The sequence below is a fragment of the Seriola dumerili genome, unplaced genomic scaffold, assembly GCF_002260705.1.
Source record: "Seriola dumerili isolate Sdu_G_001 unplaced genomic scaffold, Sdu_1.0 BDQW01000531.1, whole genome shotgun sequence".
Classification (NCBI taxonomy): Eukaryota; Metazoa; Chordata; class Actinopteri; order Carangiformes; family Carangidae; genus Seriola; species Seriola dumerili.
In genome coordinates, this window is record NW_019174786.1 from 235,812 (window position 1) to 261,111 (window position 25,300).

The window sequence follows — 25,300 nt, forward strand, 5'->3', positions numbered from 1 at the left end:
AAACACCTTTAAAAATAAAAGGTAAAATGGAAATGTTTAGAATAACACATTTTATTGTGTGCAATCATAAAAAACAAACAAACAAACAAACAAAATACCATCAAAACAAAGATAACTTTCTCCTCCACCCTCTTACAAAGGTACTGTCTATAAAACTGTACAAAACAACAAACACAAACATCTGGATTATTCCAATTTTGACCTTCCCCTTACAAGTGTCTAAAAGTGTGTATGCAGATCATCAAATTACAGAATTTCCTTCAAAATAAGTGACTGTGTGTAAATGTATTTGTGCTAACGTCATCTCACGAATATAAATAAAATCACTGCACGCATTTAGCATGGTTGTGCATTGAAACAGTGATAAGTAGCTCAGCTTTGTACAACTCTTATAACATCAATGCTATCATTTCATTTCAATGCTATCATTTTTTATTATTATTATTTTTCAAAAAACACAATTGATAATGTGGTTATATACAGTTCAGTGGTGCTGTGTGACTTCCATCACTTGATGGACACACAGTCATGGACAAAAAAAAAACTTCATCTGAGGTGTGAAAACTGAGCACTAGGACGTGTTAGGTTGCATCAACAAAAACTGAGGTGATGAAAAAGTTTACCCCTGGATATCTGAAAGGGATTTGATCGTCATAGTTCTGTTTTCATGTCCTGCTCAAACATATGCATTTCGGCCGTAAGTGCTGGCAGCCACGCTTCTGGTCGGAGCAGGTCCAGAGTAAACAGTCCCCCTGGTTTGATAAGCCAAAGGGCTGCAAAAAAAAAAAAAGAAAAGAAAAAAAGGTTGGTTAAACTAATTTGTCCATGTGGTTTGTCCACAAATCAACCATCTTGAAAGCGTTTGATCAGGCTTTTTCACAGCAGACATTTTGACTTGTCGTAGGAGCAAAAGCACAGGTGTCACCTAACTTTAACAATGGCTTATTTACATTCAAGTGTCCCAGAGTCAGCATGCACAATACCAAGACCCTAATAATGAAGCTGCTATATGGCATTCAAACACCATTAACTGTGTTATTTACACTTGCTTCAACACATGCTTTTCCTAGTGTCATTCTAGAAAACTACTAAAATTACGAGAAGGTTATGTTCTGTTTTAAGCAAGTTTATCTAATGTTGACTTCCTGTGAGAATTGGTGCAGTCTAGATGTTGTGTTCAGCCTATTTGTCTCAGCACTGTGTATTTGCAGCAGCATCTCTTTTATTAGACCACTGGGGGGCGCCAAACGGAGACATTTTCAAATCTTAAATATGTGGCTTTAACCTTCCTGACACTTCGGGCTTCGTTTCTGACCCAAACGCTGCCTCTCAGACCAAACTCAGCTTTTATCTCACTCCAAACCCTTCCACCACCAGGTCCCTGTATTTTATTTATAATCATGGAAGTCTGTGATTGGTACAGCTGTTTAAAATGGCACGACACAGGTAACCAGGTAACTAATTGGTTGATGAAGTCATGACTAATCCCTCACATGCCTCTGATTTATATTCTAATCACCCAACCCTTTTGGTATCGCACTTTATTACAATTTTATCATTGTCATAAACACAGTGTGTTTGGATGGATGGACAGTTTTCAAGGTTCTCTCAGTTTCTCCTCAACAGGAAAACATTCATCACAGGAATTCACCACATGCTTGTAAAGTAGATTAGATTTGGCACATGTCACAATTAATTTAGGCAATTTATTTTTCACTCCACTACATTCAAAAGAGACTGTCACTTTTTACCTGTTGTGTATGGAGGAGCTTGCAAGTGGTTAGAAAGCAATGCGTTAAGTTACAGATAATTGCAATTAATAAAAAACATCTGTTAATTGTCAGTTTGAATTATCAACTGTCAACAAAAAAATCAATTTAAAACAAAAGTGTTTGGCAGATTCTTCTCAGCTCCGTACAAAGGTGACGTCATGTTGTGTTATTATTTGGCAGACAGAGACAAAGAGGGATCAAACTGTTTGAACTGAACTTACTATTTTTCCTCTGTGCCAAATCTGCAGGAGCAGGTGAGACAGGCTCCTCCTGCGATGGCGAGCACAGCGGAGCACCAGCCGATGTAAAGCCCTTCTCCAATTTCATACCTGCGACACACAGTGGAGCGCAGTCAGCCGACACTCGGGTGAGCTTCACGTTAGGCCTTAAAAGTCATCCCATCCCCTCTTCTCCACCTTCCTCTGTCTTACCTTATCCCGGGGTAGAAAGGGTCGAAGAATTCCTGAGTGATGTTGAAGGCGTACCAGGACACTGCGACCATTGTGCACACACCTTTTCATAGAAAAAAGATCCCACAAATATTCTTTAATCATTGAGAAACCATTGAAGAAGTTGCCAGATACTTTTACACGAGTCTGAAGGAAGCAAACCAAGGGGAAATCTATGGAGGATTGAACTTCCTTTATCCACTGTATTTACGAGGTAGTGTATTATCATTTTTGGGTGCATCTTTTTGTTACCTTGAAGCATGAAAAAGACTCCAGCGGTGCCAGCAATCCTCCCTTTGAGGACATAGTTCTCCCCCCCTGCCTTCGAACACTGTAGTCCTATCATGGCCGCCACCAGTCCAAAGGTGCCCAACACTATGGAAGTGATCATCAAGGCACGAGACGCCTGGATGTAACCTGGAGATGGTTTGGAAATAAACAAGCAGCCGCTGAATTCATCATCTTTTTAAAAAAATCTTTAACAGATGCTTCTCATGAGATTTTTTCTCTAATGTTTTCATTTTTTTTCCAAGTTAAAATGATCTATGATTGATTTTTTTGTGGATCATCACTTTAAAAAAAATGTTAAATTGTACAATAAAAATGATTTATTCCATTTTTTTTTCTCCTTCCTGTCAACATACCACTCAAAGCGAGCAGTGAAGGGAACTCCCTGCAGTTATGAACCCCGGTCGAATCCGTCGCACATGACATCCACAAGTTTTCATAAATGGTGGAGGTGGTGATGACGTTCCCGTCGACGGTGGAGGTCCTCCAGTAACGGTTGGGCAGGGTGACCCCAACCATCACCCATCCGATGAACCCCATAACTAAGGCCACTACTTCCACAATCGGATCCATTCCTCCCCCTCCTTGGTGCCGCAGTCGAACAGAAGTATATCCAGATCTCAAATCTTATGATTCAACACAACTTGTTATAAAAGTCAGAACCTCTGATTTTGTTGAGTGTGTGTATGTGTGTGTGTGTGTGTGTGTGTGTGTGTGTGAGAGAGAGAGAGAGAGAGAGAGAGAGAGAGTGTGTGAGTGTGTGGTGTCTGTTCTGCCACTGTGAGATGTGTTCAGCTCAGCAGATATATATAATCATTAAATGACTTGCTTTCTCTCCTCCCCTCTCTCCTCTCACACTTTTTTTTTTTCTTTTTTCTTTTGCATTTTACACCCCTGAAACTGAGCAGGTGTTTATCAGTTCACTCAGGGTCCAATGGTCATCTGTCGCTCTTAATGACACTAGACTGTTTACGCTTTCAGGAATGTTTATAAGACGTATTCATCCACATTTTGGTTTTTTTTTGTCACATTTGATCTGGTTTATGATCAAATCTTAAAAAATCAAATGTTATTATCAGTTTATGAAAAGTTTTGTGTGATAGAGCTTTCTGAAATATGTCAATATTTGTTTTGATTTATATGCAAAGTTACACACTGAAGTGACATTAAACACAGTACCTACTTTTTATTTATTTATTTATTTATTTTCAAATATAACCAACCGCAAATTGTTAGTTTTATTGTTTTGGTTTGAATATCTCAAGGCCAGAAGACACAAGGTCACAATAACCCAGCGTCACGCCCAGCACTTTATAACATTTGAAGAGATGTCACCTGCTAACTGGTTTAATTTAAAGGACAAAAGTCAGAGCAACAGACAAATAAGGTCTGAAGTTACCCGCTCTCTCCTGCTTCCGTGTTTGTGTGTCTTCATTAATAATCCTCCTGATAACAGCTGGGTCAGTGTTGCCGAACCCAGGGCACCGTGAGCACACCGAGTTCACCGCACTGATAATAGCGAGCTAAGTCTCAACCTGCATTTCAAACAAAAGCTGCCGAGTGTGTGGAGACGAGGGGATTGGACGACCAGCAAACTCATTTGTGTAAAGGTCAAGAATGAGCTTCCAGAAATAGACACACGGTTCAGCAACAATAAACAAACCTGAACCGAGACGTTCATCGGTTTCCTGTAAGGAAGTGAGAGGGGCAAGTGTTTGCAAAAGAAAGACTGATAACTTAAAATCAATGGCAGTGACACAGCAAAAATTGTAGGATTTAATCAACTATTATAATCTATAGTTAACATTGAGAAAAGAGGCGACAGCAAATACTCAATACAATAGTGATCCATTCTTCTTCTGTTGTATATTTTGGTGTGTTTTTCCTGAACAGAGAGATGCATGAGGAAACATGCTAATAAGGTAATAAGAGTCTGCTGATGCTGTGCAACGATCAATGATGAAATAAAGAGATTACAGTGAATGTCATCATGGAAAAGAACAAAGAGGAGCACATGAAGTATTACCAAAAGGCTTTATCTCATTCACACAGTTCTTATCTTGTTGCAAAAGGATTTAAAATGTAGTTAGATGTGTGTTTTTCAAAGGCAAAACAGAAAGTACACAGGGTGATTTTTGATCCAGTAAATTTTGTGTTTCTTAGATTAAGATTAAAGATTATAATATATTCATTTGTGATATTAACAGGTGAGTGGTTTCACATGTTCTTGTTTCTGTTTGAAACAAGTTTCCCTTTTTTTTCTAACTTTTTTTTAACTATTTGTTGTTGGATTTTTTTCTTGAAACCTCAAAGTCCATCTTCTAAATGAATCTATTCTCAGAGAAATACATTTAATTGAAATACATCCTACAGGATGGATGCTTCTGAGACTTCAGTCTTATTTCTGCTATTGCAGCGCTGAGAGAAAGTCAATCCTGTTCGCAAATACTGATAGAATATGTGATCAAAATTATTTAACCTTCCTTTTTTCCATCTGTTTATTAAAACAAAGGCAGAAATTCAAACCTCAGTTACGTCTAAACTTACTGTCCTGCCTCATCTGTCACATCTCCATCGGAGGTGTTCTGAAAACCAGGTTTTGTCCCACCATAAATGTCTCATTTTATGGCTGAGCTGTTTGCAGAGCTCATTTTTACAGCCCACTTGGCCGAGCGCTGGTTGCTTGTGAGTTTGTGTAGTTAGATGCAAATGTCATGTTGGCTTTGTCTGTCAAAACAAAACTTTATGTGATTTAAAAAAAAAAAAGAAAAAAAAAGTGATACCTGGAAAGAAGCCCGTAACTTTTTCATGTGCTTTCCAGGAAAAAAAACTCATTAAAAGGAGGTGGGATGAGCACGTGATGAGGAGAGACAACACGGGAGACTGCACTTAAGAGACAGACACAATTAATAATGTGTGTGTGTGTGTGTGTGCTGGTTTATTTACAAAAGGAAGATGAGCAATTACTGTTAAAAATTTTAATTGAAGATGCTGTTTTAAGGGATGGGGACTTGGTTAATTTAGATCCAATCAGGGGTCCAGACCTTTATTAAAGCAGGAAACGTTGATTTTATTATTCTGCAACTACAGTGCAACTTATGAAATGCACATGGTGTGGAAAGTGTGTGTTGAAGATTGTTGTAAGAAAACATTTAAAATGTAATCTAGAATTTGACATTTTGACTGGAATATCTGTTTTAAAAAGCAAATAAAAGCAGGATGATGAAACAAAAATCAGTAGACACTACACGACACTCTTCATATCATCACACTTTTTAGCTTTAATATCTATTGGATGGATTGACTCAAAATTTGGTTCAGACATTAACGTTCCCCAGAGGATTAATCCTAATAACTGTGGTGTTCCCCTCACATTTAAATGGACTGTACTTATATGTAAATGGACTGTACTCAAGCGTGCTTTGCAGTACTTTACTACACATACACACATTCATACACATACACATTCATATACCTTCTAATTATCGGACGACCTGCTCTACCTCCCGAGCCTCAGCCGCCCCAGCGCCATCATCAGGTCGAACAACTGTATATGTTCAGTGCAATACTAAGGTTTGGCTCCATTTTAAACCTGATTCCATGGGATCATAGGATAACGAGTGTCACACACATCCAGTATATTCAACCATGATGAAAGAAATAATTTTGACCCTGCAAAAGCACAGAGACCCTTTAAAAGATGTTTTTAATTTGCACTCTCAAAGGCCACCAAATGTTGCTTTTCCTACTTTCCTACCTTCCTCCTGTCCTAAAATCCAGAACAAGTGAACAAACATTGCAAAGTGTTTTCCTGTCTATGTCTTCAAGCCCAGATGCTCTGCAAATAAAATCCAAGGTGTGATAAGTTCGATAGGAGGACAGGAAGTAGTTAAAGCCGTGATCAAATCTTATGTGCACATTAACTTCACGTAAAAGTGTCACTACCTGCAGTAATACACTGTATGGTGACAGACAATGAACTGTTGTTCTATTGGATTATACAATAACTTTAAATTACTGTCTGATGACATGTATGTTACAGGGTGTAACTTAACCAACGCACCATGTCTCCTGATGTATTCTCTTTCTTCATGGTGATTACACATTAATATCCTTCAGCCATGTGTTAGAACAAGCGGAGAGTCACTGAACATTGGCCCTTGTAACTGAAACTCAGTGGAGCTGATCTGAATTACACTGGCTTTGATGAATCATTGATGTTTAAGTGTGTTTTGAACTGACGACAATTCTGACATTAGTTAAAGTTTATACGCTGCTCCTCCCTTTAGATTTTGGATCCATTTTTTTCCGGGGACCTCTACCCACCCTCATGTCTGGTTTCCTCTTTGCGTCCCCCCCCCCCCCCACACTCGAACGCCTCTTTCACACCAAAGAAGATGATTGTTTTCACTGATATGTCCCTGTGGAGTTTCGGTCCCGTCAGGTGGCTTAATGAGTAACAGCCCACTAGGCTGATAACACCACACACAACCGATAACCTCAATAAGTCTTCCTGTCGTAAAAACGGCGCCGGCGACTTAAATCTACCCTGGGGTCAAGATGTGAGGATGATCGGCAGCGAGTGAACTAGGCCAAGCACGTTTTGGTTCGAATGTGTACGGCTCGGTCTTCCTGCTAAAGACCTGAACGCTTCAATTATGTTCATAATGTCTTCTCCTCCACAGTTTCCACCAAACTTTCACTGTACGTTTAATAGAGTCAATAAATGACAGTGATAAGAATGGGATTGTATATTGAACTTTGCTTCATCGATAAAAGAATCTTAGGAAAGTGACTCTGATACACGGATCAGGTGCAGGTTTACACGACAGGAAAATTAGTTTCCTGCTCTTTCACAACAGTTAAAAACACAAGACAAACTTATATCCTTTTTATGCAGATGATATAGTTTTGTACTCGTTTAGCTCCTTCTTCCTACATCAGTGTCTAGTTTATAGGATGCCTTGTGTTCAACTTATATCAAATGTTGATAAGGCATTCACTATATGTGAAATTACCTAACATCATGTCCTGTGCTCACAAGCAGTTTATTACGCTTTAAAAGTACATGATGCAGTTTACCGCTGCACCCTGTGTTTTATCACAGGACATAAATATCATTCATATCACAGTGTATTTTGTGAAAAAGTGGGCTGGTCCTGACAAGACAAGAAACAAAGACAGAATCCACAATCGACACACTATCATTTTAATTGATAAAGATTTTAAAGGCTAACTCTTGATCAGTGGTGGGAAGTAACTAAGTACTAATCTGTGTTACTTTTATTTGAGTGTTTTCTTTTCATGCCACTTTGTACTTCTACTCTATGAAATCCAAGAGGGGAAAAAATGCATTTTCACTGCGCTACATGTATTTGAAGAATATAAGTAGTTACAAATTATTATCTTAGATACAAAACAAACAACGTGTGTCTGGTTCTCCATCACTGGGGTAGCTGTCATTGCTTACACAGCTCAACAATAATCTCCTGAGATCTTCTATCAGTTTGAAATCATTCTGTTTATTTAACAAGATGGAAAACACAAGTCATTAAACGCAGCACAGATATATGTTTGAAAATGCAAATTACATGACAAAATGTATTAATTTAAATGCATTGCCACCATTATCTTTAAGTTGTATTCAGAACAAATGAAAAGAAACCTCTTGTCCAAAATAAACGCAATGCATCTGTTCTCTGGCCTCACAGCAGCAGCAGCTGGACTTACAGTTTCCTAACAGCAATGTAGCAGTTACTGTTACCTCACTGTTCCTTTTGGCATTACAGGCTTCACTTCCTACTGCACCAGTAACACTTTCCTTTACAATTCTTTATGTCCAAACTAATGAAAATGACAGTCACAGAACCACAACTGCACTTTGACAAAGATAGTTTTGTTCTTTTTTTTACAAAATGTAAATTTCAACTTAGGAACTTTAGGCTGAGGTGCGCACTAACTAATAAATTACATAGAGTTGAGCTGCACCTTATCTATTCTAATTTATTTACATAAGTAATATGAAAGTGCAATGCTATAGTGTGGGACAGAGTAATGTCAAATGTATAGTGACTTTCACCCCTGTTATAATATGAAAACAGGTTAATCACTGGCTTTATCTAAACCCTTTATTAAGCTTCAGTAAATACTCAACTTCAAACCAAAATGTTACATCCTTCAAACAAACTTTAACAAGCTTTTAACACAAGCTTTAATTTTCTCTGCAGGGGAAAGGTCAGTGTATCAGTCCAGCAAAACAAAGACACGTCGTCTCATGTCCAGGTTAGGATTTGGCAGCTCCCTTTGACACAGCCAGGCCGATGAGTCCCGCTAAGCCGGCCACGCCGAGACCGATTCCCCCAACGATCGCCATGCCAACCAAGCCGTCTAGATGACAGTAGGTGAACGTTAGGATGTAGATTTACTCACCCCACAAGAAGATCAAATAACACAAATTCTAATATCAAATTACAATTCAGACAGATTCAGAGAGAGCTTTACTCTCTTTTACCTTTCTTTAAAGCCTTGTCGATCAGTTTCTCCAGCTCCAGAGCCTGCTTGTTCCCTGGCTCATTCTTAAGAAGGGTCCGGATGTACTTCAGGGCTTTTTCATATTCCTGGAGGAAGAACAGGGGATGAAAAAGGAAGTACTCTAAGATTTGTAACAATATATAAGGGGGCTGCATTTAAAAAAAATCATTTTTGTTAACCAATGTCTACAAATTAACACAAATGTGTGAAGCTCAATATACACATGACAACAAATGGTTTCAATTAATAAAAATTATACATATTTAACAATGAATTGTCATGAAACTAGGAATGACACTAACTTTGAGTCTGTAGTTGGCCACTGCAAGGTAAAACAAGAAGTCCCGGGAGTCGTCCTTTGATGCCTTTTGAACAAGCTCTACAAGACAAAAATTATATTGATTCAAACTATGAAAACTGAAAACACACAGGCTAATATGTTACAGCAATCCTGAGTTTGCAAAACATATTATAGGTTTATATCAAGAATAATTGTCCTCCAATATATTTGATTTTTTAAACTTTGAAAAACATCACTATCATCAATATCAGCCTCAATTCTCAAATATGTTGTGAAAATAATACAATAATAATAATAATGATAATAATACTATAATAATAAGAACAAATAATGCTTTAAGTTACCCTCCAAGAGTGCAATTCCCTTCTTGATATCCTCCGAGTATTTACTCCTGATCAGACACCAAGCATATTCAAACTTTGTTTCTTTGGAGACTGCTCCCTTCACCAGCTCACTGTTGTATTTCTTCTCAAATTTCTGTCATAACAAAAGCAAACATCGTCCAACATGAAGCGAGCACAGAGCTGGATTACTGTGTCATTTAACTTGCATCATGTGTACAGGAAGCAAGTAAAACCGAAAGAACGCAGTTTGCCGACACTACATTTAAAATATGTTTTCCCTTACAACGTGTTTTTAGCTTTTGTCGTGTATTATTGTATTAGCGAAAACAATAAAAACACCGTGACCAGTTTGTCATCATAAACATGATCATTAGCATTAGCTAGCTAAGTGACGCGACAACGTACGCCTCGACACGTCGTATATCATTCAAGTTTCAGCATTTAACAACTAGACAGCTGCTATAAGGACCTCTGTGCGAGTCTCTCTCTGGGTTAATGTGTATGTTTGATGAAAGGAAGAGGTTTAATAAAGTGAAAACTTACTAAAAGGTCTTCAGGAGCTACCACATCACTCAGTACAGCCTCCATGTTTCCGGAAACAGCTTTGGGACCCGCCCACGTTTATCACGTGCTATCACAGTTTGCCACATAATTTATACGTGTTTTTTTTTTTTTAAGTCTTTCGTCTCTGTTTAATAATAAAAATAATGATAATATAAAAAAACAACAATAATAATAATGATAATAATAATTAGACACATGTTAAGGGGGGAAGTTTTATTGTTTATGTGAAGTTTGATATCAACTTTACAGAGTTATATACAATGTCACATGAGGCTTTATTTTTACTTTGCCAGGTGTGCTGGGGAAAAAGCCAGAGGTAACAGTTCACTGAGGCTGGTTTGTTTGTAAGATCCATCTGGCTTGGTCAAGTACACAGTCCAGTCTGATCCAAACTGGTGAAAGAGAGAAATGTACAGATAGCATTGAAGACAGGATTTATATTAGTGACTCTCTGCAGGGTTCACCAAGTTACATTTAAGACTAAGGAGTTAACAGTTAGTTTTGCTGCCTTAATCATGTTTTTAATTTTCAATCATTTCAGATGAGACAGAGAGAACCAAGGTAAAAAAAAATTGTTATTGAGTTACTATTATTTAAATTACTGAATTCAGTTCATAAAGTTTTATTATGATAGCTAGAAAAAGACAAGAAAATCATATTCATACAGAATACCTTGTCTCAAAACGACAATTTAATTTACTGAGCCAAGGCAGACACTCTATAAGGAAGTCATTACATTTTATTAGGCTAGGTTATTATCAGTGTCTGACATGCTTATAAAACACAGTGATCTTTATTTACACACAGCCACCACTTGCTACAATTTCCAGAGATGTGTCTGGCAGGGAAGAGTGAGTGTTCCCGATTTATATACACAGCAAAAATAGACTTATTTTATAAACATAAGTGAAAAGAAAGCATTGCTTCAAATGCAAATAAACTTATTTCAAGTATTTTCTAAATGAACTTCTTAATTCTAGTACAGCCTTGCCTTATTATTCCTCTTTCAAGATAAGAGACACTCATTTCTGCGGGTTACAAGTTGAAATATTGTTACTACACTGGCAAATGTTTTCACTTACAATAAAGGTTAACGTGCAATTATCAACAGAAATAACCTTTTTTTTGCAGGTCAAGACTTTGCAGTGCATCACATACTGATCACGGAATAATGATTGTCTATACTGGTCTTAAAAGAATTGTCTCACCTCCAGAAGAACCTGTCGACATGCTCCACACGGCCCAACAAAACGGTCTTTGATGTCACTACACAAAGGAGAGGATGAATTCATAAGAATATGTGCCATGTGAAGCTCTTAATGTGTCGTCAGTGTCATTATACTGAGTCTCACCATGTCACAGCGATGGCTGTGAACTGTCGGTGTCCTTCCACCACGGCTCTCTGGATGGCCGTCCGCTCAGCGCACACTGTCAGACCGTAGGAGGCATTCTCCACATTGCAGCCTGAAAACATGGTAATATTTAGACTATTTCACAGTGGAAGAAGAAGAAGTATTCACATCTTTTAAAATTGTCTTTTCCTTCATTCGATAACTTTTATTTTGTGGGTTGTACACTTAATTTTCCTGGCTTAATATAATGTATATATATTCCTTCTCCCTCTTAACAAATCACTTTGTAATTGTTCTGAATGTGTAAATATTGATTGCTTACTTTATAAAGTAGCAAGAACATCATATAGAAATACTCCATTGCAAATTAAAATACTTATTATGCTGTTGAATGGCCAGTCTATTATTTATATCAAAATATATCATAATATAATAATTACAAGATAAGATAAGATAAGACGCAGTTTTACATATAATATATATAAAGTTTAATAAATTTGAAAAAGATTATAATACTACTGAGAAAGAAGCAGAGTCAACAATTACATATGTGTGGATATTTGAAGATGGAGTCCCGAGAACATTGGGCAGTACTGTGCTACCTGCAGCCCCTTTGTAGTTATTCCAGCCCTTGTACCCTGTGTTGTCAAAGTACAGTCTGTAGCTCAGCCCCACCTGCCTCCCAGTGGAGGTCATATAGCAGCAGGATTCAAACAGCAGAGTGAAACATGGAGGACCATTCAGCCACCACCAGCCAAACTGAATCCAAAACAATACCTGCATCCTTAATAAACACTGGCTGAAGAATGCCCAACTTTTAGGTATTTATTAACTTTACTAATCTACCTAAATTACTTGTTTCAACTGTTTTTGGATAGACTATGATGAGTATATTTGGAGGTGACAAAATAAATTCAGTGTAGTGAGACAGAATGATTACAGCACAAACTGTAACCTGCAAAAAGGTCAGAATTTAATCTACACCCCCACCAACTCACTGTTATCCAAACTGAACTTTCAAAATGTAGAATTTATTGTAATTGATTGCAGAGCTTCTGTGCACATGTATACAGTGTTGTCCCATCAGTGTTCTGTCCAGAAATATGTAATTACTGTTATTACCTTTGATTATAGTGCCATCTGCTGTTAGTATGGCAGCACCGACAGGGAACTGGCTGTATGGACAGTATGCCATGTCCCGGGCCTGTAGGCAGCTTGAAACGAGCTCTTTAACCTTATCTGCGCATAACATAAACAACACACGGGATTTAATAAATAAGTTAGTCAGCGTTAATGATGAGCCAAATCATATGTCAGCTGTAGTAAAACAGGTTTGTAATGAGGAAAAGTTTAGAGACAGAGAGCAGCGTCTGACAGAGAGGTGGACTTGCCTGTCATTGCAAATGGAGACTGTTCGAAGTTTTTGGTGACCAGTTTTTGGGCTATGTCACCTTTTGCAGCTGCACCGTCATGTGACCGACAAATGGAAGACAGCCCTGTTAATTTTTTACTTTGGTTTTGCGTCAGGAAACCGGGTTTGCTGAAACAACAAGAGCGAAACTAAGCAGGGGATGATTACAGTTGTACGCGCATTGTTTACTCCCACGCCATTGGCTGGTTGGAAAGCGGCGTCATCGACCAGTTTGGGACTGTTACTGTCTTGATAAAATCGCTCCAGACTTCTGTCCAAATTTCTCGCGAGAAAAGAGGGCTCACAAGACCACAGCAACTTTCAAATAAATAAACTTTAACCGGGATGACTCGTCGTAATCCATCATCTCATCGGTGCATGGCTGCAAGTTTGGATAATATTACACCATATGCGAATGTAAATATCAATGTTTATTCACACAATATTTGTATTACACGTATTACACATCTTTATAAAAAAAAAATACAGGAAATTTTCGATCAAATATTACATAAAATAAACACATAAAAAAGACAAATAATAATATAATAATAACAATAATAATAATATTTATATGAATAATAATAAAACATCAATAGCCTGTTACAGATTTGCACAACTCCCTGAGGTCAAAACAGTCAACATCTACATGGAATAATACATTAATAAAAGGGGCATTGTAGTTTATTTTGACCTGATCCCACATCCACCATCACTAGAGAACCAAATGTGTATTAATCCACAAATGAAAATAGTCCCAATGACGACAGTCTTTGTTCCTGTTTGAGTACCATTTGCTAAAACCTATAATATATATTACTATATATATATATATATATATATACTATATACAGTATATTACTATATACACCACATATACATATATATCCACATCACAAATTACAATACAATAAATGAAAATACAAAACGGTACAGTAACCGAGCTCCATAATTTAAGTGCATAAAAGAACAAACTTCAACATTTCCTCCCTCGCAGATCACAGTTGTGCTCCATCTGTGCCTCAAACATGCCCATAAAAGTCTCTGTTTGTTGGTACAGGCCTTGCCACCACATAACACAGCAGTCCTCTGCAGAGTCTGGCCAGCACGACCCAAATCACTGAGGTCTCCCACACTGCATTCCAGAGAGCAAATGTGTACAGCGTCTTACTACAGTAAAGACCATCAGCTTCAGTGGGATCATAGTTGGGCTGATAAATTGAAAAGACCCACACATCACCTGTAGGTGCAGGTAAGGGACAGGGGACAGAGACCTTTAATTGTCATCTAATAGGCTGTAAAAGAGTGTTTTGTTTTGTTTTTTTATTGAAGAAAAAAAGTGTTTCAGAATTTTGTCCTTACCTGCCAGGATCCAGGTGTGGATAAACAGGGTTATTAAACACAGCACACAGGCTTTGCAACCCTTGGGGTGCTCCTGTGGCTGAGCTGCGTGGCTTTCACACGGGAGGGTCACATATGGTATCATTAAGAGAGGTATCAGAGCCAAACCTAACAGGTAGTTGGGTATGTTAGGCTGCTGAGGGCAGTCCTTGAAATACACAACACCTGTGGATAGATGGTGGTGAGAGCAGTGTGACAACATGGCAGAGACAATCATCATGAAGGACGAGCATACTGACCAAAGATGACTCGTGTCAGAGTTAGGACAACCCATCCTGCTGTGACTGCAACTAGAGGGGTGAGAAATCCCCCCAAAAAATGTCAGATTCAAATTGCATGTTACGCCACTGTTCATATAATACTACACATGAATTTTTCTAAGGATATAATATAAACTGCTCTGAGTGCATGTTATTTTATGGCATATCTCATATATATTTTTATGTATTTATTCGTTGTGTGTTTTTGTAAAGTTTGGAAAATGTTATAACCTTGAAACTTTGCAAAGTTGCCAGTTTATTAGGTACACTCAGCTAAAACTACTGAAGTCTAATAAAACAGCCCTGCAATAAACCCCTCCGTCATTAGGTCACAGTATTTAGCTGTTTTTTTAAAACTGGTTAAAGTGGTGATTTAATGGTGAGTCAGCATAATGCAATTACAACTCAGTAATACCAAAAACTACAAACTCCACAATGACCGTGAAGCTGAAATTGAAGGTAGGATTTATTTCAGGACTGTTGTATTAGACTGCATTAGTTCTGTTGGGTATACACTTGTAAACTTGCAATGTATTGTATATTATAGTACATACTCACCTGATAGTCTTGGGGGTCTGGGTGATGGAGGTTGAAGTTGAAACCTCCATACGGCTCCCAGAGTTATCGTCACTGGTTGGCCTGTAGATGGGGCTAAAGAGCAAACATATAAACTGGAATTATTCTCCTATCTCTGCACTTTATGAAGTAGTATGTAGTTTCAGTAACACCACATCAAACTAATGGCAGAGTCCTTGGGCAACTGAAAGATGATGTGTTGTTTTATTGAACACTTTCATCATAAACCAGTGCCTAAACTATTAACGCAGACAGATGAGTCACCTCTACTGTTACTAAAGCTGAAATACAAATACTGAAAGGAAGATCACTCACAAATGTGCAAAAATAAACACAGAGAACATGTTAAATGGCGTGACTTCACATTGCTAGGAGATCGTTGTTTTTTTATGTTTGTCATTTATTTTCTTCACGATTCCACATATAAGAAATTAATTATTAAACAGCAAGGGAGGGAAGAGACACACCAATCACCCCACCCAGTGCTATCTAGGTTGTCCCGTTGATCAGATTGCAGGTATAAGATGATTTATAATGACTATTGTAAATGCAATATCAACCAAACCAAACACCCTTGTTCATTCTCTCATTATGTTTTCATTCGTAATCCAAAAAGTGAAAATGAAGGCGACATTTTTTGCTGACACTTACAGGCTGGACAAGTTGGTTGGTAAATTTCATACCATCAGACCATTTTTGTTGGAATAATGTTAGATATTTTTTTTTATTAAAGTATTACTCCACAATCAAACAGCTTGACACAACTCTGTAAATTAAATGTGCAAATGGTGCACTGCTCATTTACTCAAGTACTCAATACATTAATATTGCTCAAAAGATTTCTTAAAAGAAATGACTGAACTCCGCAGACCACCTGAAACGCCTGCACTTTTTCAAATAATTATACAAGAATGCACTTGCCTGCCATTGCCTCTGAATAAGCTTCCTCTCCCCGAGTGCTTCCTCAAATGACTTCACTTGTGCACTTTTAGAGGCTTACAGGAACAACTGGGGATTTCTACAAGCTGATGTTTTGATACTGTAGTTGGCATCAAACAGGACGAGCCTGTCAGAGGAATGGCACGTCGCACCTTGCTTAAAGTGTACACCAAAGACAGAAAGTGAAACAGGATTTTTATTTACATTCAGATCATTTTGAATTTGCCCTTTTCAACTAAGGATGCATTTTAAGGTGTTTCAGCTATTCAGAAAAAAAAAAAAAAGAAAATTGCGGACATGCCCTCAGAATCCTCAACGAAGTTTTTGTGGTGTAAGACACTAAAACCTGCCAGTGATCAGAAGTGGATGGCTTTTAATTATGTACTGCATATTATATACACGTATTATCAGTGTCAGTGGGTCTGGCAAATAGGAGCTCACTCCCTGTTTTAAACTATCTCCGGTGTGCAGTGTGCACACATTTTGTTGCCATACCCAAAGCACACAGGAGAATACACAGGGCTGGAGCATGAGCTAATCTGTTAATATTGGGTTAATTGATTGACGCCCCCATGTACCTGAAATATTAAAGTATTACTTTTTGTTTTTGACAAGTACCACCTTAAGGGCCTGATCTGTTTTAGTTTAGTATCTGAGACTTTTGAGGTCCATGAGGATCTGGGGTCATGGGGCAGTTGTGTGTTTTACCTGGTTGATATCCAGCCTTCGGGGTAAAATAAAAAATGAAACATTTCACCCAACACTTGGGTATGATGTGTTTATTTCCACACTAGCAGAAGAAGCAGACAAATTCTGTTATTTTTTGTAAGCTTGTTTGGATTAATTAATTTGGATGATAACGATAAGACAGCCAATAAATGATAATATTGAATTTTTGCCCAGCTCTGTTCAACACTAAACAGTAATAGGTTCCAGTGCTGATAAATTCTCCAAAGGAGTGGACATATATAACATTCATTTCATGTAATGATGGCAGAGTTTTTGTCACATTGCTCATATCTGTAATTCTTTACATGAACCCGATGCAGCGTATGAGCCCAATAATTTACACTCGAGACTCAACCGCTTAGTTAGTGGGTAGACAAAGCTCTCATTAAAACCGTCGACCGTCTGTTGACCAAGCCTTGTCTCTTGTTTGCAAAGGCCATAAATAGATCAAACAGACTGATATCATCATCAGCGGGTATCAAAGGGCATCCACCTGCACGACAGTCCCCTGGACACACCACACCCCCTCATGTTTGAACTTCTATCTCCGTGAGGACACTCACCGACGTAATGCATTCCCCAACCCTTACACTCACCTCAACCATCACACCTCAACTCCTAATCCCCACCATTACACCAAAACTAACCCATAGACAGCCCTTTGAAGGTGTGTCAGAAAGTAACACACACACACAGGTATCCTTCTTCTTTCAGTGTTCTTTAGCTTGTTTAGGTTTTATGTTTTTTTTTGTTTCCCTGTGAGAAATTTTGATGTTCACATCAGAGAAAAAAAAAATGCTATTTTCTGCCTCGAGGAGTTTCGTCTTTATCTGAGACCAATGAGAAGATACAAGGGTCTGAAATCAGATTGTAGGCGGCCACACCAATACTTGGCCTTTGTTCCCTCTCTCCTTCCTGCTGTAACTGTCACTGGTTGTGTTTGACTTTCACAGTGAGAGGGTGAGCTGTCAGTAGTGAGCTTCTCACGCCGAGACGCCTCCTTTCGTTTTCGTTGTTTCGCCCACTTTTTTATCGACTTCCCTCTGACTTTAAGAAGGAGGCGAGATCCTCGGTGCGACAGTAGACAAGAAGAAGGAGCAGCGAATAAGAATATATTAGGTAAAAAACCATGTGCTGTACGGGGAAGTGCGCCCGCCTGGTGGGCCTGGTCCTGCTGCCTTCAGCCTTCATCTGCATGATCTCCAACCTGCTGCTGTTCTTCCCCGACGGGAACAGTCTGGAAAATGATCAGATCTCCCTCCAGGTCTGGCTCATGGGGGGGCTCATCGGAGGAGGCCTCTTTGTAAGTAATGGATTATGATCTGGTTGGGTGTTTTATTGTTTCTTTTATAGGGTTTTTTCAGTCGTTTACTCAACCTTGTGTAAACCTGTAAAATGTCATCCGTAGGTTTTACTGAGTATTATTATTTTCAGGGATTAACTGTGGTATAACAGAATATTTTATTAGATTATTTTTGGTTTCATCTGCTTTCGATTCTTAATTTAACTACTGCCCTATCTGGGTTTTAACTTCATGTGGGCTATAAGTATTTGACAGGCAGATTCTTCATAGTTTAGATTCCTCTAGAATTGTACCTGTGTCAGTGGTAGGTCATTATTTAAAAGTCGCGTTGAGCAGTCAAGCAAACTAATGACTCCCAAAACCTAATTTCAAATTAAGATCATTAATTATCTAAACACAAAAGAATATTTCAGGCTGAATTACGGGGAACATGAGTGAACGTATACGCGGTGTATGTATATTTTGTAAGATTTCACTTTGAAACAAGCAGATAAAAATAAACTACATTAACTTAGGCACAATTCTACGGCACATTTCTACTTGAGTATTTGCATTTTATTCCACTTTATACTTCTATTCTACTACAGCTCAGAGAGAAATACTTTACTTTACACATTAATATTGTAGATGATTTGATGAACTATGATGAACTGCTATAGATTCAACTACCCAACATATATAAAATAGATCAAATTAACTCCACTTCGACCAAATATAAGATTAAAATGCTGCTTACACTTTAATGTATGGGTGATAATAATTAAATAATATGATATGTAATAGTAAAAAAAAATGTCTGCATTAAATACTTTCACTTTGGTCCATTTTTCTGATAACATGAGGAGAACCTTTAAGGAAACTCCGACACCACTGAACGTTAGTAATAAAACCGTCGTCTGACGTTGTTCACCTCATCACCAGGGACAAACACACACAAAGACTTGCTTGTGTGAGTTTCCACCCTCGCTATCTTGCCATTTTTAGGGTTTACAAGGACAATAAATAATCCAGGCATATTAAATCTCATAAATGATTCAGAGAGACCTTTGACCCAATCGGAAGGACATATCTTTACCGCCGCGATATTACAGTTTGGAACAGTGACAGGGCAATTTGTCCTCTCTCTGTTCCCACCTCTATCTACGTGGATGTCACCGCCTGCGGGGACCAGATAGTAAATGCTCGATTCAGGATTCACAAATATTTGCTTTAAGAGATAAGAGAACATATGCACACACACAAATGTAAATGCAAATGTGCAGGTAGACGTGTGCATGTTTTTGCAGGCACAAACACGAATCAAACCTACATGTTAAATACTTTAAAGTAACTCTTTATGAAAACTAAATCCTTTTCCTTCACAAGTGAGGCAACATTTTCTGTTTGCAACTTTCCAGATGCTGTGCCCGAGCTGTTCAGCTATCAGGGCCGGGGGCAAGGGTTGCTGCGGAACAGGTTGCTGTGGCAACCGTTGCCGGGTGAGTAAAGTCATTTGAAAGATTTTAATATACACCTGGTTGTTGAGGCGGGACTGATAATGATGGGTGGTGAGAGGCAAAAGGCGAGGCAGATGTCATATCAAGGACCAAAGGACAAACTAGGATCATGTGTATTTTGTCAGCAATACACCATGTGGACAGCGTACTGTTACAGCATTATATTTACTGTACTGAAGTAGTTAGTTAGTTCAGTGTACTTCCACGTTTTTAAAATAACTTGTTTTGCTCAATATGTTTTGCAGAAGTAGCTAATTCAGTAATTCTACTGTTTTCATTACTGTATTGTTTTTAATTAAGACACCACTCGTATCTTTTTCAACAAGAATGATGTTTGCAAGTGTGTTTTCCGTCTAGGATCACATCAAGTCAAAGATATTTGTGTGGCCCAGTAACCTGAAAGGGATCCATGGGCCCACATTAGAAATAAAACATTGACAGGTTGAAAAGAACCAATGGGAAAAGAGCAACTGGAGGAACTGGATAAAGCTTCCAGTTCAAGGGCTAAGTAAAATAATGATGTAATGTGTTCCCATCTCTCCCCAAGATGTTGAACTCGGTGTTCTCCTCTGCTTTCGGCCTGGTTGGAGCCATCTACTGCACCAGTGTGGCCTCAGCAGGTCTGGCTATCGGACCCAAGTGTCAAGTGGGTAATGGCAACTGGGAATACCCTTTCGAAGACCTCGGCACGTGAGTGTTCCTCACACTATCATACATTTAAGTGTCACTTAATAACTCCTGCTGCTAACAGCGCTGTGGAAAATATTCTGCAGACTTGAACAGACAACAAACTCTCAAACATCTCCCTTTGCAGTTCTTCCTTGTTCTCTCAGCTATACTGCTGTGTTTCTGCTCTCCTCTGTTATCTCTCTGTCTCATCTTCTCATCAGCTATACAGCGGTCTCAGACTTTCAGGCCCAACTGTGTGTAACTTCCTTATCTTTGTTTGAGAAGCTGATGAGTTTTACCTCACCATTATAGAAACATACAAATGTAATATTCTTAAAAATCCAGCAGGTGGCAGACTGGACCTGCCTTTTCTGTTTGTATCATCTGCAGCTTCAGTTGCAGAATCAGCTGTAATAAATCTGGGAATTCAGACTGAGCAGCTACTTGTTCTTGTCCTTTCAAAATGTAGTTTTCAAATGTGAAAAACAATAATGTAAAACCTTGGGCCGACTGATAACTGAATTAAAGTCTGTCTTTATTTAGATTGGAGGTTATGTTAAGCAACAGATTGTGGTTATTGGCAGTTGAGAAATATTCAGTCTGATACTTATTTTATCTCTGGGGAACGAGGTTGGCTCCACTGAAGCCTTTTACAAGCTCGGGCAGGTAAAAGTGAATCACCTGATAGAGATCCATCAGGTGACTGGGACATCGGTTAATAAATATGAGCATATTGTTAATGTGTCGGCTATTACTGTCCATGGTGATAGCTGTCTAAAGGGCACCACTGTTTACAAGGAGGGAACCAAGTCTGACGACACAATGCATGGTGGGATGTTAATATATCAACCTCAGCTTGTCCTTCCCTCCAGCAAACCTCAGTTTCCCCTTTTTTGTTTCTGCCTTTCTCTGTGTTTCTCTGCTATGATGATCTCATTTTTACTGTCTTTTTTACTAAGCATGCAGTGAATAGACATTAACTGAGGTTATCCACTATTTCCCCAACGCTACCAAAACAATAATCGACAGAAAGACAAGAACAATTTCGATCAATTCGGTAATTTATCAAGCAAAAATGCAAAAACATTTGCTCATTCCTGCTTTTTAACAGTGAGAATTTGTGGTTTTTATCGGTTTTATTTCATTGTAAATTGACTTTTCATCCATGTTGGCTTGAAAGTTAAGTTTCAAAGTAAAGTTAATATTGAAGAAAGTAAATACATATGTGTGGAAAATTAAAGAAATTGCTCAATGTTTTGGTTAATGCATTTATTCGCTTTTTTGCTGAGTGTTCGATGAGAAGATCAATGACACTCTCATGTATGGTAAAAATAAAGCTATAGCTAGCAGCTGGTTAGCCTAGTTTAGCACACTGCTAACGTGGCTACGTCCAAATTAACAAAATCCTCATAATGTGTTATTTTACACTTTGTATTTTCTTTTTTACAGATTAAACAAACAAGCCATAGCATGTTCATTAATGAGCTTTAGAGGTGCTGATAGGCTGATTTTGTTACTTTAGACAGAGTAAGTTAGGTGTTTCCAGTTACGAGAGTCGTATCAAACTCTTTGGCAAGAAAGTGAAAAAGTGCATTTCCCCAAATGTCAAACGACTCCTTTAATTTTCCACTATTAATCATTTTGCAAGAGTGAATGCAACTTTACTCCTACAGAACTCTTGATATTTCCATCCGGACCTTTTCTCTCACTTCCTCTGCTTTCTATTTTCCATGTGCTTTCTTTCTCCACCCCTCGTTTTTTCCATTTATGTCCTCACTGACACATTTTTCCCCAACTCAGTCATCACAGCTTATTTTCATTAATGCTGTATGTGTGTCCTGTACAATGCTTATGCTCTTACTGTTGCTCTCCCTCGCAGGGGTAACGGCAGCTACCTTGTAAACCAGACCCTGTGGTCGATCTGTGTCTTCCCCAAAAACGCGGTGATGTGGCACGTCGTCCTGTTCTCCATTCTGCTGGCCATGGGCGTGGTGCAGATGGCGCTCTGCGGCCTCCAGGTGGTCAATGGCTGCTTGGGTTGCCTGTGCGGAGACTGTCGTGACAGCAAAGAAGTAGGTGACAAATCCTGGGGAAAAAAAAAAACAAAACAAAGTAAACTGAGATGGGAGAGCAGAAGAGGACACGAGCAGTTCTTTCAAATTACACAATGAAATGAGTTTTGAACAGGATTTCTGAGTCCCTGCAGGTCATGAAGTCTACACAGAGGACCCTGAGAGGTCATAAAAAGGGGAAGCAATGAAATTTTAAACAATTTTCTTAAATACAGCCACGCCAGTGTGAGCCAGCATGTTTTGTACTGACTGGTTCTGTTGCTGGAAGTGAGCCAGCTAATTCTTAGCAGCTTCATGTATGACTTAGACTCATAGCAGCTTTGTAGCTTTACTGCTGTTTTGGTTGCTACTCTGGATTTCTATCAAGTCTGCCACTGATTCAAAACAGGAAAGGGAAAAAGTTTTGACCCTGTGTTGATAGTGTGTGAGCAAGGAAACGAAATAGACTGGCTGTTATGGGACTGTAGCACGTCAGTTAGTGAGATTCAGAGGTGTTGGTCGGTGGATTTTGTTACCTTTGAACAGAGCCGCGCTAGCTGTTCTTCATTCTGACCAAACCGGCTGTTGGTGTAACTTAAATCCAACATACAGAAAAACGAGAGCGCTTTTCACCCTTTTAAAGACTTTACCTTTCATCATATTAGATCTGTCGAAAAGGTTTTCTAAAAAAATAAACATGACAGATTACGGCGACTGATCAGGTTCCTCACGTGCACAATAAGGGCAGAATAAGTAAACTAACAGCATTTTGTACATATGTTGATGATTAAGCTCAGATTTAGCACATGGTTGAATGTATAGTGATGATTCTTCATTAAAAAAGAAATAATGACAGAAGTGGAAGTGAAAGACACCGCGTTCATCGTACAGGATTCACAAACACTGCAGTTTCTAACACATCGTTTAGCGTTGTGCTACACCGGTAACACTCCTCAGGAAATGCAGACACATGAAAAACTGTCTACACATTAACGCGATGCTCACATTTATTTACAGCTCTGTCAGTCATCTGAGAGAAAACACGTACTAAACATGTGACTTCTGTCCCCGTTGCAGGATGAAGGTGGATTGTGAAAGGGAAGAAGAAGATCGCTCTGCTGTGACCTGCATTTACAAGGACCAGGTCGCATTTCCTGACGTTCATATTAAGAGATATGTCTCTGTGAAGCATGTTGAGGAGATCTTTGTGTTACTCCTTGATGCTTTTGTTTCCGTCTTTTTAAAAACACGCCAAAGCCTTAGTCCTTTACTGTGTGAATCTTATCCTTGATGATGGTTCGTGTGTGTTGCTCGACTCTCTTTGGTTGAAGTAAATAATCACTGAATTAAATAATTACCTATTTTCAACGGTTTATAGGACAGATAAAGATCAAACTGCAATTGTAAATAATTGTTGCTGTTTGATCTATAGACATAAAACTGTGGATCTGGTGAATGTGAAGACACAATAAGAACTGATTAATGTGAAAAATTATATTAAACTATTTACTGTTTTTTAATGATCGGATTTGTGTGTCATGTGAAATTTCTTGTAACTTAAGATATTTCGGTTCTTTCTGACTGTCAACATTAAAAAACTATTTTCCTGATCATGTGAATTTTATTTTGCTGCAGTTTTTTTGTCACACACACACACACACACACACACACACACACACACACACACACACACACACACACACACACGCTAACTGTGTCATTGGCTAACTCTGCTTATCCAGCTGAAGAACCTCTGCAGAATAACTTTGAGGGTCTCTGTCAATTACTCACATCACGCTGTGCCATACCAGACAGCCAGCTCTAACAGGATTGTTGTGCGTCCAGACAGTGTCAAAGGTCAGAACGCCCCCTGTGGACACTGTGAGCACTGCAGCTGCACTAACAGTACACAATCTGTACCGGTGCCTGTCAGCATAGGTGCAGGTTAAGCCCATAATCTTTTGTTGCCATGGAGCGACTTCGTGGTAATTGTTACCTAACTTTCAAGTTAAAAGCCTGTTGCAGAGCTGCACCTAGGTAAATATAGACACAGTCTCTTGAGAGACACCAAATAACCCAAAGCTCTACAGCTCACAGCTAAAGCCAGGCCTCCCTGGCAGGACAGATAAATACATTTAGGCCTGCTTCAGTGGCTTCACTGCCTCATTAATAATGTCTACAGAGCATTTTTCACCCTTCTCTATCAACACCCGCAGCCAGAATGAGGTCTGTGTGTGCAACAGCTGAATCACAATTCCATGTGCTTTGGCTCGGAAACAATAAAATCTGTTCAAGTGAAAATGATTTCAGTGTTCACGTACTTCCAGGACAGGGAGGGGAAATTATGTAGCTGCGGAAATGATAAATAATAATAACAACATGACCTTCTTAGCTGACTGATGGGCCGGTGTTACGCAGCTCTCTTATATAATGCACAGCACAAAGCGAGGAGGGAGCTTTAGTGAGAAGAATTTGGAATAAAAGAACGGTGGGACAAAGGGAGGAAAACGGGAAGGGGGCCCATTCTCAGCCACTTCTCATGCAAATCATAGCCACTCTAAAAGAATCCAGAGAGGCAAAAAGAGAAAGTGCTATTTAATGGTGAGGTGGACAAACACTGATGTGAGTGCACACATGCTCTGACTGAGACTGAAAAGACAGGGGAAGATTCCCGAAAGACGGAGTGGAGAGGAACAAGAAAGAATACAACGGGTCAAAAAGACAGTTGCTTGAGCACAAAATCCCTCTGTTGTATCCACGTAGAGCACTCATTTAGACCCTGTGGTGAGGCCATTACTTAGAAATGTACCCCTTTCCCAAAAATGAGCCCCTCCTCCCTGCTTTATCCCGTCTTTTCAGGCTTG

General features: G+C 38.8%; 4 protein-coding genes across 4 annotated transcripts; 1 reads left to right on the plus strand and 3 right to left on the minus strand.

Moving 5' to 3' along the window:
• Positions 1-41: 41 nt before the first annotated feature.
• LOC111235593 (claudin-15-like) lies at positions 42-3,252 on the minus strand. The gene is made up of 5 exons (XM_022764100.1): positions 2,866-3,252; positions 2,474-2,638; positions 2,204-2,285; positions 1,994-2,101; positions 42-773 (listed from the first exon to the last, which is right to left on the minus strand). The coding sequence occupies exons 1-5, from the start codon at positions 3,080-3,082 to the stop codon at positions 677-679; spliced, it is 669 nt and encodes a 222-aa protein (XP_022619821.1). The 5' UTR covers positions 3,083-3,252; the 3' UTR covers positions 42-676.
• A 5,375-nt stretch (positions 3,253-8,627) lies between these two features.
• Positions 8,628-10,314, minus strand: fis1 (fission, mitochondrial 1). Its single transcript, XM_022764148.1, has 5 exons — positions 10,229-10,314; positions 9,686-9,818; positions 9,343-9,419; positions 9,021-9,126; positions 8,628-8,896 (listed from the first exon to the last, which is right to left on the minus strand). Exons 1-5 carry the CDS (start codon positions 10,271-10,273, stop codon positions 8,793-8,795), a joined length of 465 nt encoding a protein of 154 aa, XP_022619869.1. The 5' UTR covers positions 10,274-10,314; the 3' UTR covers positions 8,628-8,792.
• Positions 10,315-10,457: 143 nt separating this feature from the next.
• Positions 10,458-13,224, minus strand: LOC111235651 (cytidine deaminase-like). Its single transcript, XM_022764172.1, has 5 exons — positions 12,993-13,224; positions 12,724-12,840; positions 11,602-11,713; positions 11,458-11,515; positions 10,458-10,641 (listed from the first exon to the last, which is right to left on the minus strand). Exons 1-5 carry the CDS (start codon positions 12,997-12,999, stop codon positions 10,531-10,533), a joined length of 405 nt encoding a protein of 134 aa, XP_022619893.1. The 5' UTR covers positions 13,000-13,224; the 3' UTR covers positions 10,458-10,530.
• Positions 13,225-17,862: 4,638 nt separating this feature from the next.
• On the plus strand, positions 17,863-24,046 carry tm4sf5 (transmembrane 4 L six family member 5). Its single transcript, XM_022764176.1, has 5 exons — positions 17,863-18,220; positions 19,618-19,698; positions 20,264-20,406; positions 22,265-22,457; positions 23,514-24,046. The coding sequence occupies exons 1-5, from the start codon at positions 18,047-18,049 to the stop codon at positions 23,529-23,531; spliced, it is 609 nt and encodes a 202-aa protein (XP_022619897.1). The 5' UTR covers positions 17,863-18,046; the 3' UTR covers positions 23,532-24,046.
• Positions 24,047-25,300: the final 1,254 nt, after the last annotated feature.

What these genes read in the sequence shown, in the direction of transcription:
- LOC111235593 (XM_022764100.1), bottom strand. Translation starts at nt 3,082, where the DNA reads ATGGATCCGATTGTGGAAGTAGTGGCCTTAGTTATGGGGTTCATCGGA. An exon ending in TTCACTGCTCGCTTTGAGTG is followed by an intron (nt 2,639 to 2,865) that starts GTATGTTGACAG and finishes AACCATCTCCAG; the next exon opens with GTTACATCCAGGCGTCTCGT. An exon ending in AGTCTTTTTCATGCTTCAAG is followed by an intron (nt 2,286 to 2,473) that starts GTAACAAAAAGA and finishes TTCTATGAAAAG; the next exon opens with GTGTGTGCACAATGGTCGCA.
- fis1 (XM_022764148.1), bottom strand. Translation starts at nt 10,273, where the DNA reads ATGGAGGCTGTACTGAGTGATGTGGTAGCTCCTGAAGACCTTTTA. An exon ending in TGGCCAACTACAGACTCAAA is followed by an intron (nt 9,127 to 9,342) that starts GTTAGTGTCATT and finishes TTCTTCCTCCAG; the next exon opens with GAATATGAAAAAGCCCTGAA. An exon ending in CGACAAGGCTTTAAAGAAAG is followed by an intron (nt 8,897 to 9,020) that starts GTAAAAGAGAGT and finishes ACTGTCATCTAG; the next exon opens with ACGGCTTGGTTGGCATGGCG.
- LOC111235651 (XM_022764172.1), bottom strand. An exon ending in AGATGGCACTATAATCAAAG is followed by an intron (nt 11,714 to 12,723) that starts GTAATAACAGTA and finishes CCATGTTTTCAG; the next exon opens with GCTGCAATGTGGAGAATGCC. An exon ending in GTCGACAGGTTCTTCTGGAG is followed by an intron (nt 10,642 to 11,457) that starts GTGAGACAATTC and finishes CTCTTTCACCAG; the next exon opens with TTTGGATCAGACTGGACTGT.
- tm4sf5 (XM_022764176.1), top strand. Translation starts at nt 18,047, where the DNA reads ATGTGCTGTACGGGGAAGTGCGCCCGCCTGGTGGGCCTGGTCCTGCTG. An exon ending in TCATCGGAGGAGGCCTCTTT is followed by an intron (nt 18,221 to 19,617) that starts GTAAGTAATGGA and finishes GCAACTTTCCAG; the next exon opens with ATGCTGTGCCCGAGCTGTTC. An exon ending in CCTTTCGAAGACCTCGGCAC is followed by an intron (nt 20,407 to 22,264) that starts GTGAGTGTTCCT and finishes TCTCCCTCGCAG; the next exon opens with GGGTAACGGCAGCTACCTTG.